Source organism: Mangifera indica, chromosome 16 (genome assembly GCF_011075055.1).
Source record: "Mangifera indica cultivar Alphonso chromosome 16, CATAS_Mindica_2.1, whole genome shotgun sequence".
Lineage (NCBI taxonomy): Eukaryota > Viridiplantae > Streptophyta > Magnoliopsida > Sapindales > Anacardiaceae > Mangifera > Mangifera indica.
In genome coordinates this window covers 1,291,496-1,307,403 of record NC_058152.1, presented here as the reverse complement: position 1 = coordinate 1,307,403, position 15,908 = coordinate 1,291,496, and the positions used below count along the sequence as shown (strand labels likewise).

The 15,908-nt window shown below is 33.1% G+C and overlaps 2 protein-coding genes across 4 annotated transcripts in view; both read right to left on the bottom strand.

The window, feature by feature from the left end:
* Positions 1–423: 423 nt before the first annotated feature.
* Positions 424–10,717, bottom strand: LOC123199078 (lipopolysaccharide core biosynthesis mannosyltransferase LpsB-like). 3 transcript variants are annotated; one of them, XM_044613910.1, is made up of 8 exons: positions 10,624–10,717; positions 9,955–10,518; positions 8,215–8,357; positions 6,245–6,516; positions 2,534–2,688; positions 1,765–2,027; positions 981–1,043; positions 424–893 (listed from the first exon to the last, which is right to left on the bottom strand). In XM_044613910.1, exons 2-8 carry the CDS (start codon positions 10,202–10,204, stop codon positions 639–641), a joined length of 1,401 nt encoding a protein of 466 aa, XP_044469845.1. In that variant the 5' UTR covers positions 10,205–10,518; positions 10,624–10,717; the 3' UTR covers positions 424–638. The 3 variants fall into 3 exon arrangements, with proteins under 3 accessions (XP_044469845.1, XP_044469844.1, XP_044469846.1); XM_044613909.1 differs by having other exon boundaries at positions 9,955–10,708; XM_044613911.1 differs by lacking the exons at positions 9,955–10,518; positions 10,624–10,717 and adding an exon at positions 9,067–9,109.
* A 1,712-nt stretch (positions 10,718–12,429) lies between these two features.
* Positions 12,430–15,908, bottom strand: part of LOC123199077 — a 112,553-nt gene continuing 109,074 nt past the window's right edge. The window contains exons 61-62 of the mRNA XM_044613907.1: positions 13,923–13,982; positions 12,430–12,661 (exon numbers count right to left, since the gene is read on the bottom strand). Coding sequence (XP_044469842.1) covers positions 12,635–12,661; positions 13,923–13,982 — 87 coding nt within the window. The 3' untranslated portion in view covers positions 12,430–12,634. The remainder of the gene's footprint in view (positions 12,662–13,922; positions 13,983–15,908) is intronic.

The following is a 15,908-nucleotide window of genomic DNA, read 5'->3' as shown; positions in this document are numbered from 1 at the left end:
TACGAAGTTTGATCGAATTGACAACCTTACAACTGATTAACTGAGATGCCACATTCCAATAGTCAACAGCCATGGCTTCTGTGCCCCCACAAGTGTCCTCTAATCTACTCTTCTGCTCTCGAGCCATTATCATCTCTATCAAATTCTTCTGCTCTTCCTCTAGGGTATTCTGCAATTCATCCTCCTGCCTAAAAGTTAAAAACAATACAAGTCAAAATCTTGAACGCAATTTACATAGGAATCATTATCATGTTGACACAGACAAAGGCCAAATGTTTTCCCAAAAGAAATGCAACAATAAGTGATGCAAAACTTCAATCTGATCTATTTTATTTCATTTTTTTCCCTATTTGGAATATATACAAAAAGAAAGCTTATAAAGGATCAGAAGATGACTAGTTAGAAGTTAGGCTGAACTAGCAATAAACGAAAGTGGCAAATCTATATTAAAAAGTCCAACAAGATGGACTTATATGTACATAATTTACAACGCTTTATGTAAACATAAACAGAAGATGAAAGCCTCGCTCCAGTCCACATAATTTTGGACACAATTTTTGAAAACACTACTCTTTCTTGCTTGAAATTAGCTCTGCGCCTCTGCATGATGGTTAAAAGACTTTCAAATTGCTATGCATCTAATGTGAGTGTCTCCTAGACTTCTGTAAGACTTCTTTCAGTACTGCAGCTATTTTCTCTGCCATATGCTCTTCTAAAAACATTTCCTTGACCTTCTCATACCCTCTCTTCCCCATTGTAAGTCTCCTCTCAACATGAGTTGCAAGCTTCACAATGTTTTTAGCGAGAGGAGTGACCCCTTCTTTTCCAGCAGAATGCAACAAACCAGTTGTTTCATTCACTACAATCTCTGTGGTGCCGCCAGCAGCTGTTCCCTGATATATAAATATAGATTTTGGTGACAAGTGATAGTTGTAATATCATAAACAAAACGATACACCAAAGGAAAGTCCACTACATACCAGTACTGGTAACTGAAATGCCATAGCTTCGATAGTTATCCTCCCAAAACATTCGCCTCGTCCCTGTGTGAAGTACAGGAGAGGAAAAGGTTCACAGAAATCCTAGTCTTTTAAGACAAGTGTATATAGAGAATTAAGAGCGTCCAAAACCCAAGATCATTACTTGACTAACCAGTAAGCATATACTGGGGAACCTAACATAGGAGATGCACAAAAGTCATAAGCACTACAAATAATAAAGAAGCCTTCATCTGTGTTGTTATGACCTGTTCGGAGGACATGGAGCTGATTCACACAATAAACATGGAATTCTTTGGTTAAATGTTTATACTTATTGAAGCAAACAACCCTGCAGTTTTTTGCAGCCTACCCAGATGCACAATCATGTTCTCTGAATGTTCATGAATTTTGAATTTTTTTTTTGACTCTCTATTGTGTCACATGATTTCAAATTTGCTGCAATGCAATTTCCTTGTAACACATCACAAAATCCTACTACCACCATGGCACAAATAGGGTGAACCATCGACCAAAGCTTGTCATATGCTTGTTGCCTGATGTACATCCATAAATGTTGAATGAGAGTAAACACAAAATCATCTTTTATTAATATAATTCATAGTGTACAGATTCTTATAAAAAAAATTAAAGTATCAATAGGCACACTAAACGATAAACTCATGGTTTCAAACAGATATTGAAGACAAAGCTAGTATTTGGTTAATATATTTGGGGCAGACTTAACAGTGAAACAAAGAAGGGTACAGACACAAACAAAAGCTACCTGGGAATTCTGAACGAGAACATCGATTGCAGCAAGATATGGGGCTATTGTCAAAGTTTTATTCACAAAATGAACTCGATCTTGAATTTTCTTCTGTGCTACAAAGTTCCTTAATTCTGACTCAAACTTGGTCTGTGCATTCATGTCACTCCCTACAATCACTGCATGCATTGATGGCACCTGTAGCTTCTGTCCTTTTATCAATTCCAGGCTCTCATAGAAGGAACGGAGAAATAGATCCTGTCCCTTTCCACGTGAAACACCTGGGATTACAAAGTACTTCAGTACTGTTTAATATAAACATAACTATTTTTTATCTTTTATTAATAAGAAAAACATATAAATGTTAGAATAACAGCATAAACTTTAACAAGAATCCCCTGGAACAGTATCTTTAGATTGGTGGGAATGCATGACATACAGTGTGAAAAGGAAAATCAGAACAAAAAGTGAACTGAAAACTAATTTTAGCATCCCATTCAATTAGGCAGATGCCATGATCACATGGAAGTGATGATGCTTACAACTGAAAGAGTAGCAGTTGTGTGACAAACTCTACTAGCTCAATCAGAGCGGGCTATCAATTTTAAGTAAAGAAGTAATATGATCTTAATAAATGAAGAACATGTCTACAACTGAAAGAGCTGCAGTGGTGTGGCAAAGTATACTAGCTCAATCAGAGTAGACAATCAATTTTAAGTAAAGTAACTTGATCTAAATAAATGAAGATGCAGCAGCAATAATATGGTCTCATTAGCAAGAATCATACTATTTATTATGGCAAAAAGTAAATCTTCATTTCGTACTCCAAGAGATTCCCGGACATGCTCACGCAAAACTCTTTTCACAACACTGTCTTCAGCAGCTTCCATAAGTTCCTTGCTATTTCCAAGATGAACAACATAGGTCTCAGGCATTTTCATCCTGCAGAGAGTAAAATTGGAAAAGATGAGTTGCGATTTCAGCAAAGAACTTAGTCAAATATAAGATTTAGGAAAAGAAGAATACTACTTTGGTGTGATTACATATTTGCATTTCAGATTATAGTTTCTGAATCCATTCAATCAACTGAATAGGCTTCCTTGATTTCAGAAAATCTACTATTTCTGGCTAAAATCACATTCAAAATGCAGTCCTATAATATTTTATTCAAACTGACAGTGTGTTTATCAATTTAGGGCTAATTGTTATAAAAACTATGACAAAAAGATCAAAAGGCCTGAAACTAATGAAAAAGGGCCACTTAATTGGACAAGAAAATTATAGTAAACAGCTAAAGATGATGTGGGATCTAAGTTTTATACTTTGCACTTGGGATCATAACATAAAACCATGCTCTACAGCCTCGGTGCCCATGCAAGCTAGTTTCATTGCATGTTAGATCCTTGCTAGCCCCAACCAAATACTACAATGTCGACATTATCACCCGCATCGCACAATTGCAACTAGGAAACATGTTGGTGACTCTAATACTAAATTATACGAACTTCGAGAGAACCACATCCCAAAAAACCTAATTGTTGAGACTGGAGAGTTCAAAATCATATAAACTCTGCACAAAATCTCATACTATCCGACATTGGATCCAACTTCTATACTTTGCACTTGAGATTGTAACATTTGATGGCAACCTCTTAAACATAACAAATACTCTCATATGAAACAATACTAGCAAAAAGAGGTAGATTGCAACCTCACAGTCAACCAAAGGTTGTCCTAAACTCAAAAACTATTTTTCTACTTTCCTTTTACAATCTTAACTCTTTTTTATATATACTCCCCATACATGTTTCACAACTTTCCAATCCCATATATTTCACCTAAATATTAGACCTAATTAATTATTATCCTATATAAATATACTCTAATTATATAATATCTTAATCTTCATATTCAAATTTTAAATATTATCCTATCAATTATTCAAATATTATTGTAATTATTATCATAATAAAAATCAATCAATATTAATATCCTCTAATCTTAACATTTATCCTGACTATATTAATCATTATTAATTAATTAACTATTATTATTATCTATTCTAGACATTACCCGATGTTTTGAAAACCACCTTGTCCTCTAATTGGAAATTTTGGAAAATTCTTGTTATTTATTTATTTGTTTTGTTTTTCTATTTTATTTATCCAAAACCCAATCAGAACATTGTGTTACGTTGATTTGGGCTTGGATGACCAGTTGGGCTTAGGTGATAGAGTATTAAAATAACCCAACCGGGTTTTAAATCAGGTCTAAGGTTTGACCCTAGTTTATCGAATTGTATTGATTTAATGGGGGTAGGATTAGGTTTGTGTAGATTGGGTATAACTGAGTATGATTTGGGTTGGATAAATTAAATGTGGGAGGGTTGACTGAAATTGTGTTTGGGCTTGGGTTTGAAAAAGTGTTGATGGTTGGGTTTAATTAAAATGGGTTTGAATTTAAATTAAAGGATTTGGGTTCTAGACTAAGTTTGGTCAATCTAACTTGGTTCTCCTCTTTTTTCACATATTCTTCATCGTTATCTTTATGTTTTGCTCTCATCGCCTTTGAGACATGACAGTCCAGTGAACGAACGAATTTTGACAACTAGATGTCATCAAAATAGGCCAATTTTTTATTAGAACCTATTGATTTACCGTTTAGGACTTCTACTAGTTTTGGGATGTCATTAAAATCTTTTAATTTAATATTCTAAACAACTATCAAATTTAAAGTTACCAAATCAACTTCTCTTTTTTCACTTTTCATCGCTCCCAATCAATATACCATCATCACGAGATTTATCTTCATCCACTAGTCATATCACTAATAACTTGAAAATACAATCATTACTTGGTCTCTATTCACTCCCATATTAGAGACAAATTTCTTTCTCCCTTGTTGCCCGAGCTTATGTTTTCTCATCCTTCCATTTTCATCCTTCACAAAATCAAGTTTGTCTATCCTCAAAGTTGTAAGTGTTAGGTATGAGACTTAAATCTCATATTGAAAAGTATGAGTCTCTAGGTTGGGGCTTATATGATTTTAGGCTTTTACGGTGTGGTTCTCCCAAAGTTCTTATCAAATTAGTATCTAAGTTATTGCGATTCCGAGGATAGGCAAACTTGATTTTGTGAATGATGAGTGGAAGGTGTTTGTTGGTTTGGCAAAGCTTGAGTTAGGGAGAAATAGATTTGTCTCTAATGTAGAAGCAAATACGAACCAAATCATAACTATAGATTCAAGTCATTGAAGGCAAATGGATGAAGACAAACCTTATGACAACAATATACCGATCATGAATAACAAGAAGCAGGAAAAAAGAGAAAAATCAAATCGGTAACTTCGAACTTGATAGCGGCCAAATATGGTAGATCAGAATATTCTAGCGACATCTTAAAACTAGCATAAGCTCAAAATGGTAAATTGACAAGTTTTGATAGAGTATTGACTGATTACAATGAAATCTAGCTATTGAAATTCGTTTGTTTACTTGACTGTCATGTCTTGATGGCGATAGGAGCAAACCATGGAGATAACAATGAAGAATGTGTGAAAATGAGAAGGAAAACCAAGTCAAACTAACCACACCGTCCAAAACCCAAATCTTTAAATTCAAATTCAAACCCATTATAATTAAACCAAACCATCCCCACTGACTCAAGCCCATGCTCAATCACACCCACATTTAATCTATCCAGACCAAGTCCAATTCAATTATACACAATCCACACAACTCCAATCCCACCTACATTAAATTAATCTAACCCACAATTCAATAAATTAGGTCTAAACATAAAACTTGACCTAAAACTCAATTGGATTATTTTAATGCTTCACCACCCAAGCTAAAGCTGTTATCCAAGCCTAAATCAGCCTAACCCAATTTTTCAATTGGGCTTGGATAATTTTAAAAAAGAAAAGAAAAACAAAAAAAAAGTTTCCAATTTTCCCAACTTGAGGACAAGTGGTTTTCAAAGAGTCAGAAAATATTAAGATTAGATGATAATATTAATAATTAATTAATACTAATTAATATGATAATTATGATAATGTTAGGATAGAATAATATTTGAATAATTGATAAGATAATAATTGATATTTGAATTTGAAGATTAGGATATTATTTAATTAGGATAATATTTATATAGGATTATAATTGATTAAGACTAATGTTTAAGATAAATGGTCTTGGTAAGTTATGAAACATGTATGATATGTATGAAATTGGATTGAGGAGTTATGAAACATGTATGGTAAGTATGAGAAGTATGCACAATGGGGAGATAGAATTGTAAAAGGAAAGAAGGAAATAGCTTATGAGTTTAAAGTAATATGACATTGTTTCATAATAGAATATTTCTTTTGTTTTAGAGGTTCCTATCATCTTCAATTAAAACAAAAATGAAATAATGTTCTAAAGCTATCAAGAACGTAAGGTGTTAGGGGGGTTTGTAAAGGCAACAAGATAGTATACAAGAAAATTTTATAAGTTTACCTCAACTGCTCCCAAGTCCTATTCTTCCAGTATTCTGCTGTAACATGCGAAGCAATCATTGCACCACCAACAAAAGGAAGGTGTTTGACATAATCCAATTTGAAGTACTGCCCTCGCATTTCATGGATCCACCACAATACCTTGGGAAGAACATGAGGAACAGCTTCCTTCAGCACAACATCCAGCCACTTCCCAGCAACAACAGTGTTCAAAACAACCAAATTTACTTTAAGAGCCATACCTACAGCTTCTTGACCTTTTGCAGATATGACCTAACAATAATTAAAAGGAATAATTAGAAACTAGAAAAAGATCTTAAGTCATTTTGACCACTCATGAACAAGAGACAGTTTATTGACCTATCATAAATGGGCCAAAATCAAAATTCATTAAATTAAAGCCAAAAGACTATTTCCCACATAAGGTTTGCTGAAATGACAAATTCTCACCCTTTAAGTTTCAAAAAGTCAAATTCTCATTTATCATCCACTACAATTAATGAATTTCATTAAAAGAAAGGATAAGATCATTTTACATAGATTTTTCTATTCTATCATTTCTTTCCAAAATGAGGTGTTAATAAAATTTTTCAAGGGGTTTTTGTAAATTCAAAAAAGTTTAGGGTTTTTTGAAATTTTTAAAATTTCAATATACCCCTCAATAATTTAAAAAATTACATCACACTCCCAATGAACTGAACAAAACACAACATTTAAGGTTAGTTAAAGTTTTGATATTTTAGAGGTATAAGTGATAAATTTTTAAAATACAAAAGATATTTTGATAATTTGACATTTATATTAAGTGTCAATGACAATTTTGTAATTTTAATAAAAGGCAAAATAGTCTTTCCAAAGAAAATAGATAGAATTTACTAACGGAAGTAGATGATGGATGAGAATTCGACTTTTTGAAACTTAAAAGGTGGGAATTTGTCAATCCATCAAACCTTGGGTGGGAAATAGTCATTTGGCCTTTAATTAATTATAACCTAGACATATGATACAAACTATAAGTATGCTAAACCAAAGAATGCTTAAAGGATAGAAGGATATACACACCCACACACACAAAGATGGAAGGAGAGAATAGAACAACTTTAACACAACAAAAATAGTTGTGAAAATAATCACATTTACAATAAATAGAAGTCAGGTTACGTATAAGATTAGTTTTCACATCAAGAAGGCAGCAAAGATGAGAGGCTTAGAATCAATAGGCTTAGTGGCCATTCACTTCAGCATAATGCTGAAGTTGCTGACTCACAGGAAAAGTTGCACCTATTTTTCCAAAATCAGATATCTGAGAAAATAATGTACAAGCTCAGATGCTACTTCTACGACTTCTTCGCATAAAAGTTGTTATTCCATTCGAACTATAATAAAGAAAACTAAAGGTGGTAAGTTTAAACAGAACTAGTTGTTTTAAAATAGCCAAATTAAGTACCGAAGGAATGGTAAATTTTGTTCCAACTAAAAATGTTCATCATTAGTCAACCTAAGCCAAAGGTGGGTATGGATCTAATCAGTTGATCTATACAAAATTGATATAGAGGTATCATAATTTGTGAGTAAAGAGTTCATGTATATAGCCTATAAAAGTGGAAAATAAGAATGTATCAAGCTCCCTTTCCTCTCAAAAGTGCGAGCCCCTTAAACTTCCCTTGAAAAATAATAACCACATCAACTTTCTACTTAAATAAGAAATTTCCTCTAGCTCCTTACACTCTGCAAATAGTAATGAAATAGTATAGCAAAATCATTCAAAAAAAAAACTAAGAATAGAGATAATCCTCTTTCTGCCATAACATGGACATGAGATTTCAAAGTTAAATGCAATTTTGAAAGCACAGCATCAAGAACCACTTAAATACTGGAACTCAATCAAAGAAGTAATAATAAAAAAAAATCATAAAAATTAATTAAACAAAGTACATATGCTAAATGCATAATTAAGATATTAATTCTAACCTGTACCCCTCGATTCAACATCTTATGTTCCAAACTGTATATCACCTCATCTTCTTCAGATGGCTTCTGGATTGTCATCCAATACACCTCAGTACCAACACCCCTTAATAGAAATGCTAGTTCCATCAGCAACAATGGACCACCTGAAAAAATATTACCAAAAACATGGGAAACATACCAAAAAGGAAGTTTTAGGGAAGAATAAAAGAAAAGGGAGATTTTCTCATCAAATACTTCTAACCTGGAAAAATAAATTTAAGGAACCATTTTAAACATTTGTTAAATGTACTTCACGAAATATATATTCAGACACATAAGTATGTATTAGACATAGCTATAATGTTTCAAGAACTAAGATAGCATTGGAAGGGCTTGCTAGGTACAGCAGTGTAATGCCATCCAACACTGTCAGCCATTGGATTGCCCTTATTACTTTTTGGCAGAGGCAATCAACTAGCTAGCAAAAGGGGGTAAAGTAACTGCCCTGCAATGTACCATTCCGTTACTAGATGGAGAGATGTTATCCCACCCTGTCAGCCATTAGATTGTCCCTATTACCTTTTGGAGGAGGCAATCCATAGTTGGCAACAGGGGGTAAAGTAACCACCATGCAACGTGCCATTACCTAACATCCCCTCGGTAAAAACAAATGTTCGGTACATTATTGTTTCAGGCATAGAACAACTTTATGGAAGGAAGCGACAACTTTTGGCGGTTACAAGAACATAAAATTCTTCAAATGGCACACACTACAACCATAACATTCTAAGAAAGATTCTTGTTTAATACAACAAAATATAGTAGCTATTCAATTTCGGGAATAAACATATAGCATTAACTGAGGCTACCCACCTTCTAGAAAGATCAATTTATTCCACATCCCAGGGTTTTGATAACCTATATTCAATGAAAATTCACACAGCCTACATACATTAATACAAACAGCCCATTAATGTGAACTTCCTAACATTACATTTTGACACCCAAATGATAAATAATGCGGACCCAAATTTTAATTTTCTAAATAAGAAGGAACAGATACAATGCACTAGCTCATAATCTTCAAATGACCTCCTAAAATCTTAAAACTGAAAAAAAAAAAAAAATTTTACTTGCACAAACCAATGCACCAGCTCAAGAAACAGAGTTGATGTGATGGAATATTTTTTAATCATGCAAGTTAGTTCACCATGAATCTCAATATATGGTGAGGTTCTATTAAAGTAATCTCACATGTTTGCCAGTTTCATGAGAAATGAACTCACTTGTTTCATGCAGACTCCATAACCTAGTTGAACTTATGTTTCTTGATTGATAACCAACGAACCTATTTTTCATTAATCACTTATATTTAAACGACTATAGTTCTAATGTCCTTGCATGGATAAAAGGTCTCAATTCAAGTCATGAATTTATGCATGACATTCTGTTAGCTTCAAATAAACTATATCAATACTCCACTCCACTCCACTCAAGAGATTGCAAAAATCTGTGTAAAGTTATGGTTAATTTCGTCAATGATTCTTCTCCTAACGAATTACATATAAAACACAGAACCAACATGCCAAAGAGGTGTGCTTTATAAAGCAGTGACAATAAAATAATGTAAATGGTATCAAATGAAAATTAAGAAATATTGATTAAAAAGTTAGTTATTAGATAAACTACATAATTAGAAAGAAATCAATAAGAAATGAAAGTAACAGTGAAGAGAATGATAATAAGATATGAAAAAACTACCAGAGAGTGATAGCTCATGAGAAACCAAGAGAACAAGCCTAGACTTCATGAAACTGAGGGGGCTAGGTTTCGCAGAGATTTTCGGAACAGGGTTAACTCGTTTCTCAGCAAGTTCCAGGTCATGATCGCAGGGATCGAAGGCACCTCTGATAAAGAAGGCAATCACCGTCGAGATTGAAAGCATAATCAACAGAGCCAGAAGCCATCGTTTCTGCAGCGGGACCCACCACCCAGCCGAGTGCTTCCCCATCTCTTCTTCTCCTTCTTGTTCCGGTTAGAGCAGGAGGTTGAGTTGAGTTGAGTTAGCGACGCTTGTGTTTACCAGTATCGGCATTTTAGGGTTTCGATCGGAGTTTTTGGAGTGTGGTGGTGAATTGTGTACATTTGGCCTCGTAAGCTCTGACACTTGTAAAGAAGAGGTTCGGGCTGCAGACTGCACAGCTGTAGCCGAACTGAAAGTCGGTCCCTTACCAATTTCAAATCAAATCATAATGTAATCAGCTTCCAAGAAGCAAGTAACAACCAGGGAAGGTATAATCTCTGTTTTCATGTCTGCGGTAAGGCCTTTATCAAAAGTGAAAACATGACAGAGAAATAAATAAATAAATATTATATAATTTCATACACAAAATTGAAAATTTTCTATGAAATCAAAATAAAACTTGCTACCAGTGAAGAAATTGGAAAACGTTTTAATCAATTTCATGGCTGCAGGCTTTATGGTTAGGAAGCACGGACACGGAAATATGGAATTGTAAAATTTGCATTCTTTTTAGTATGATGAATCACATTTATAATATGGAAAATTTCAATTTTCATTAATTTTTTTCCCATTATTTTACAAGGCTTGGTTATTTTTATTATTAATGGTATACCAAAAATCTAATTAAAATATGGCTATTATATATGTAAAAAATGAAATATTTAATAGTTGTCTCCGGTTAATTTGACGAGCTTATCAACCCTTCAAAGTCACTAACAACACTGTTACCTAACCAATGATTTCATTGACAAACTCATTAATATGACAATTAGTTATCATGCACAAATTCATATTAATATGACAATCACTCTGATGATTTCTTTGACTATCTTATAACTCGATAACAATATTAGAATTTATCATTGATCTCTCCCACAACCTTAGAGTTGGCCAATAACCTTTTTGAGATCTGAAATCTCTCTAAGGATCTTATAATTTATTTGAGACCTCTTTGATGATCTTATAGCTCTTTGACAACCTTAGGTGTGATTAAAACTATATTAAACATTTTTTTATAATATAAACATTCTATTTACATGAGCTTGCCCTTATGAATGCAAGTTATGACCATAAAGCGGAAACCTTCACGATGTGTTTATGCCTTATGAAAGATAACTCTATCATTACAATCATTCTTGCTTCTCATATGATCCAATGTTTGCTTGTTCTCCTCATTGAAAGTTCAGATCCCTCTTTAGTAGGAAGAAGACAAGTGTTTATAAATTATAAATATGAACAAAAAAATCAATTAGATCTCTCAAAATATAGTTAAAATGTCAATCAATTGGGTATAATTGCTTACTTCAACACTATTGACACCATAGGCATTGGGTTTCACCAACCCAAACCTTGAGAAACCATTCAAAGTCTTTTCTAAGCAACTTCACTTAATCCAGTCCGCCCTTGGTGCAAGGACCATGAATAGTCCTAACCCATGATTCTTTGACTTGAGCTCTGGACAAGAACATAAAATAGACAGGAACATGTGATTGCCCCATAATAGAGTAGTCTAGGTAAGGTCACTCACTAAATTTGCATTAGGAAAGCCATTATGGCGTAAGATGCCTTTTGCGCACACGTAATGTTATTTGCTACAATGATAAGAGAACATACATCCCTTACTGACCATCTTGTAAAATTGATAGAATATTTATTTATTATTTTATCTTCTTCTAAAGAGGTGCTAAACTCTAAACTTATCTTTTTTGCCACGGACAAACACATTATATGCAGTGTTTGTTTTCACTTCATTACAAAAAAACAGGGCTTTAATGATGGGAAAATTAGACATTAAAAGTCTATTTTCCGTTGTTAAAGAGTTTTAATTACAGGAAAAATTCAGTTATCACCTGTCGTTATAGCTTTTATCACTAAAAGTATTAATAACAGGAAAAAAAGTCTCATCGTTAATCTAAATAACGAGATATGTAAATCCTATCATTAAAAATAGTAATATTAACGATAAATATTTCTATTGTTATAACAATATTTACTCATTACTATACATAATATCAACAACAAATATTTTCATTATTATAACAATATTTATTGGTCAATAACATAATATTAATAATGAATATCTCCTTCGTCATAACAATATTTATCAATCACTAGATATAATATAAACAATGAATATTTCCGTTATTATAACAATATATTATACCGTCACTAAATATAATATTAAAATGAATATTCTTATCGTTATAACAATATTGATAATAAAAATTTGATTCTCAAAATTATTGATATTGATTATGTTCTAATTACAATTATCTCAAAGTCTCCATATGATCTATAGTTATAAAAAAAATAAAAAAAAACTATAAATTTCCTAATATGATAATCTCTTTCTATAATCAAAACTAAAAGGTTGCTACAAGTAATATTAAATCCATGTATTACGTTCATTCAAGTGTTTCATAATTCACTTGTATCTTCAAGTATCTACAAATTGTGAAGATAGATGATAGAATTAAAATGTGCATAACATATATATACACACACATTCAAACATATATTTTTTCTCACAAACTAATTATCAAACAAAGTAAAGGAAACTAAAATAGATCGAATCATCCAAACATGACATTTTATGATTGGAAACCAAACATATATATACATCATTGGAAAGATGAAATGAACACTTGTATTCAGTTCAATTTGATAGTTCTGTCGCCCTCATTATTGAAATATAACACAAAAAACAATTTTCAAACATAGACCATCATAATACGTAGTATGAACGAAGATGCAAGCATCGATGAGAAGTAGAACCTCGCCATCAAAATGCAAACATTCACAACTGACAGTAAAACCTGAACAGTTTTCTAAAACACTTTAAACTTAATTAAAAATAGCATCTAGTTTGATAAACATTTTTAAGCTTCAATAAAAAATAAAATCTAGTTCAATTTGATTATATTTTGAACCAAAAATCTAAAAGATTATTTTCATTAATTGTAAACCCCAGAAACACATGGAAACAAAATTGTGCATCATAGACACAGGTTGTAACGAGATATTGTGCCGATTAGGGAAACCATTATGAACAGTCTTTTCAGTTAGTTAGTAGCACAACAATTTTTCTCCCTCAGCAAAGAAACTTAGTTTAAAACTTACACTTAAAGAGTAAATGTAAGGGAAATTTCACAAAAAAAATAAAAAAATTTATGAACTTCACAACTAATAACACAGAATAAGTTGAAATGTTGAAGAAAAGGTTGGTTCCATGTTACTGGGATTTCGAAGTGCAGAGCATATGCAACAAGGAAATTAAAAACCTTTGCTACTCACATCTATTAATTGCCTCAAAGAGTAGCAATCACAACAAGCTGACTTCAACCATATGCAGAACATGCATCATTTACAAAAGACTAATTCAAACAGATTATGGTTTCTGTGTGAACAGAATTGAACAAGGAAAAAAATCATATTATCAAATAAAAAATTGGAACAAACTACCTAGTTTAGAAGAATTACACGGACTGTCAAATGATAGAATTGACAATCTAAAAGAGATAATCTCCCAAAGAGGCCACAGCACTGAAACATGCCCATACTGCAGCTCCATGGACAAACTACCTAGTTCCACAGGGTACGAAAATGAACAAAAAGCTAAACAAATGTTTTCATTTACGAGAACTGGAAATATCCGATTACACAGAATTCAAATTTTAAGAAGCTAAATTTGAAAAGGTAAAAATACCTTTACACCAGCAATTTGGCATAGTCCCACTGCGTCTTTGACACTGGGCCGACATGGATTCTGCACATATTGACTGTATAAGCTAAGAAACCAATAGAAGTTTGCTTAAAATGACACTAAGTTGAAACATGCAAGTTCACGTTTTTTTCCCCTTATTTTTGGGATCCCTCACTAAGTAGAAAATAAAGCAGTAAATAAGCTATTCCTGGTATCCATACATGTGCGGATCATATAAATAGAAAATAGAACAGAAACCCTTTACTAAGGAACTCATTTAAGGCTATAACAGGAAAGTAGGATACTGTCATTCCTGCCATAGGAGATGTCAACCACTCCGTATGAGTAACATCAAGAAATTCGGTGATAATCAAAGAGAAGCCCACAACCTGGCTTTGTCCCATAAGAATCAATGAAGGCTCATAAGTAATAACATGATTGCTTTTGCTAAACTCATTCTTTACAAATCATGGTAAAAGAAATAATGTCCAGTAAACAAGAATATTAGAGAGTGACTGGAAAGATGCTCAAAGATGGTAGAAAAAAGTATCATGCAGATATTTTTCAGTATTCTCCCAAGGAAGTGATCAGTGTACAATTTTGCAAGGAAAAGGGCATGATGGCACTGCAGAATCTCAAAGTTCCTACCAATAATGCCATCATATGCAAAAACAAAATTAAGTAAAAAAAGGAAATAAAGCATGGCCTTTTCCAATGGTGATCCAAAAACCTCTACATCTGTATTACCCTTCTGAAAAAACAACAGTATATTATAATTATGATTGGAATTTAACTGAATATTTGATTCCATGCTTTCAATTAAATTATATTAGAACAACATTGTGAATTTTAGGGTTTTATTCACCTAACTCTTTTCTGTACAAACCAGCCCTAATATATATATACATAAGGCAGTAACAGACTGCTTAATCTAAGGGATTTGTTTCCTTCTTAAAGAAGGAAATTAATAACAAATCATCTAAAAATAGGAAACCTAAATATACACCATAATTAAAAATATTAAGATCCCTAGAAAATAGTAACAATATCTCTAACAGCTACAATATCTCCAACACTCCCCCTTAAGCTGGGTTGTATATGTTTATCAGACCCAGCTTGCTACATAAACATCAAATACAACTCTAGGAACTGGCTTGGTGAGTATGTCTGCATTCTGTAATGATGAGGAGATATAGATAGGTTCAACTATCCCTCCTTCTATTTTTTCCTTGATGAAATGCTTGTTAATTTCAATATGTTTGGTTCGATCATGCTGAACCGGGTTCTTCGCAATGCTTATTGTTGATTGGCTATCACTTAGTAGCTTGATTGAACCATCTATAGGAACCTTTAACTCAACTGGCAATCGTTTCAGCCGTATTCCTTCACAAATCCCTTGAGCCATGGCTCTAAACTCGGCCTCAGCACTGCTTCTCACCACAACTGACTGCCTTTTACTCCTCCAAGTTGTTAAATTACCCTAGACATAAGTACACAACCCTGAGGTAGATCTTCTATCAGTTATAGATCCAGCCCAATCTGCATCTGAGTATACTTCAACTTTTCTCGCTGCATTCTTCTTGAAAAACAGTCCCTTACCAGGTGTCATTTTTAGGTATCTCAGTATCCTTTGAACTGCTGTTATATGTTCCTCAGTAGGATTATTCATGTACTGACTTACAACACTCACCGAGAAGGCAATATCAGGTCTTGTATGAGAAAGATAGATCAACTTCCTTACAAGTCTTTGATACCTCCCCTTTTCAATAGGAGCACTGTCTTGAATTGACCCAAGTTTAGTAGTAGAGTCTATTGGTGTGTCAGCTGGTTTGCAGTCAAGCATGGTAGTGTCTTTCAGTAGGTCTAACACATACTTCCTTTGTGAGACAGAAATTCTTTTCTTTGACCTAGCTATCTCTATCCCAAGGAAGTACTTAAGGTTTCCTAGATTTTTGATCTCAAACTCTTTTGTAAGAACATTTTTAATTC

Bases quoted from the DNA above. Each gene is read 5' to 3' on its own strand.
- LOC123199078 (XM_044613910.1), bottom strand. From the start codon at position 10,204: ATGGGGAAGCACTCGGCTGGGTGGTGGGTCCCGCTGCAGAAACGATGG. The intron at 8,358-9,954 runs GTAGTTTTTTCA...ATATTTTTTCAG, and splicing joins TCATGAGCTATCACTCTCTG to GTGGTCCATTGTTGCTGATG. The intron at 6,517-8,214 runs GTTAGAATTAAT...AATTATTGTTAG, and splicing joins TGTTGAATCGAGGGGTACAG to GTCATATCTGCAAAAGGTCA.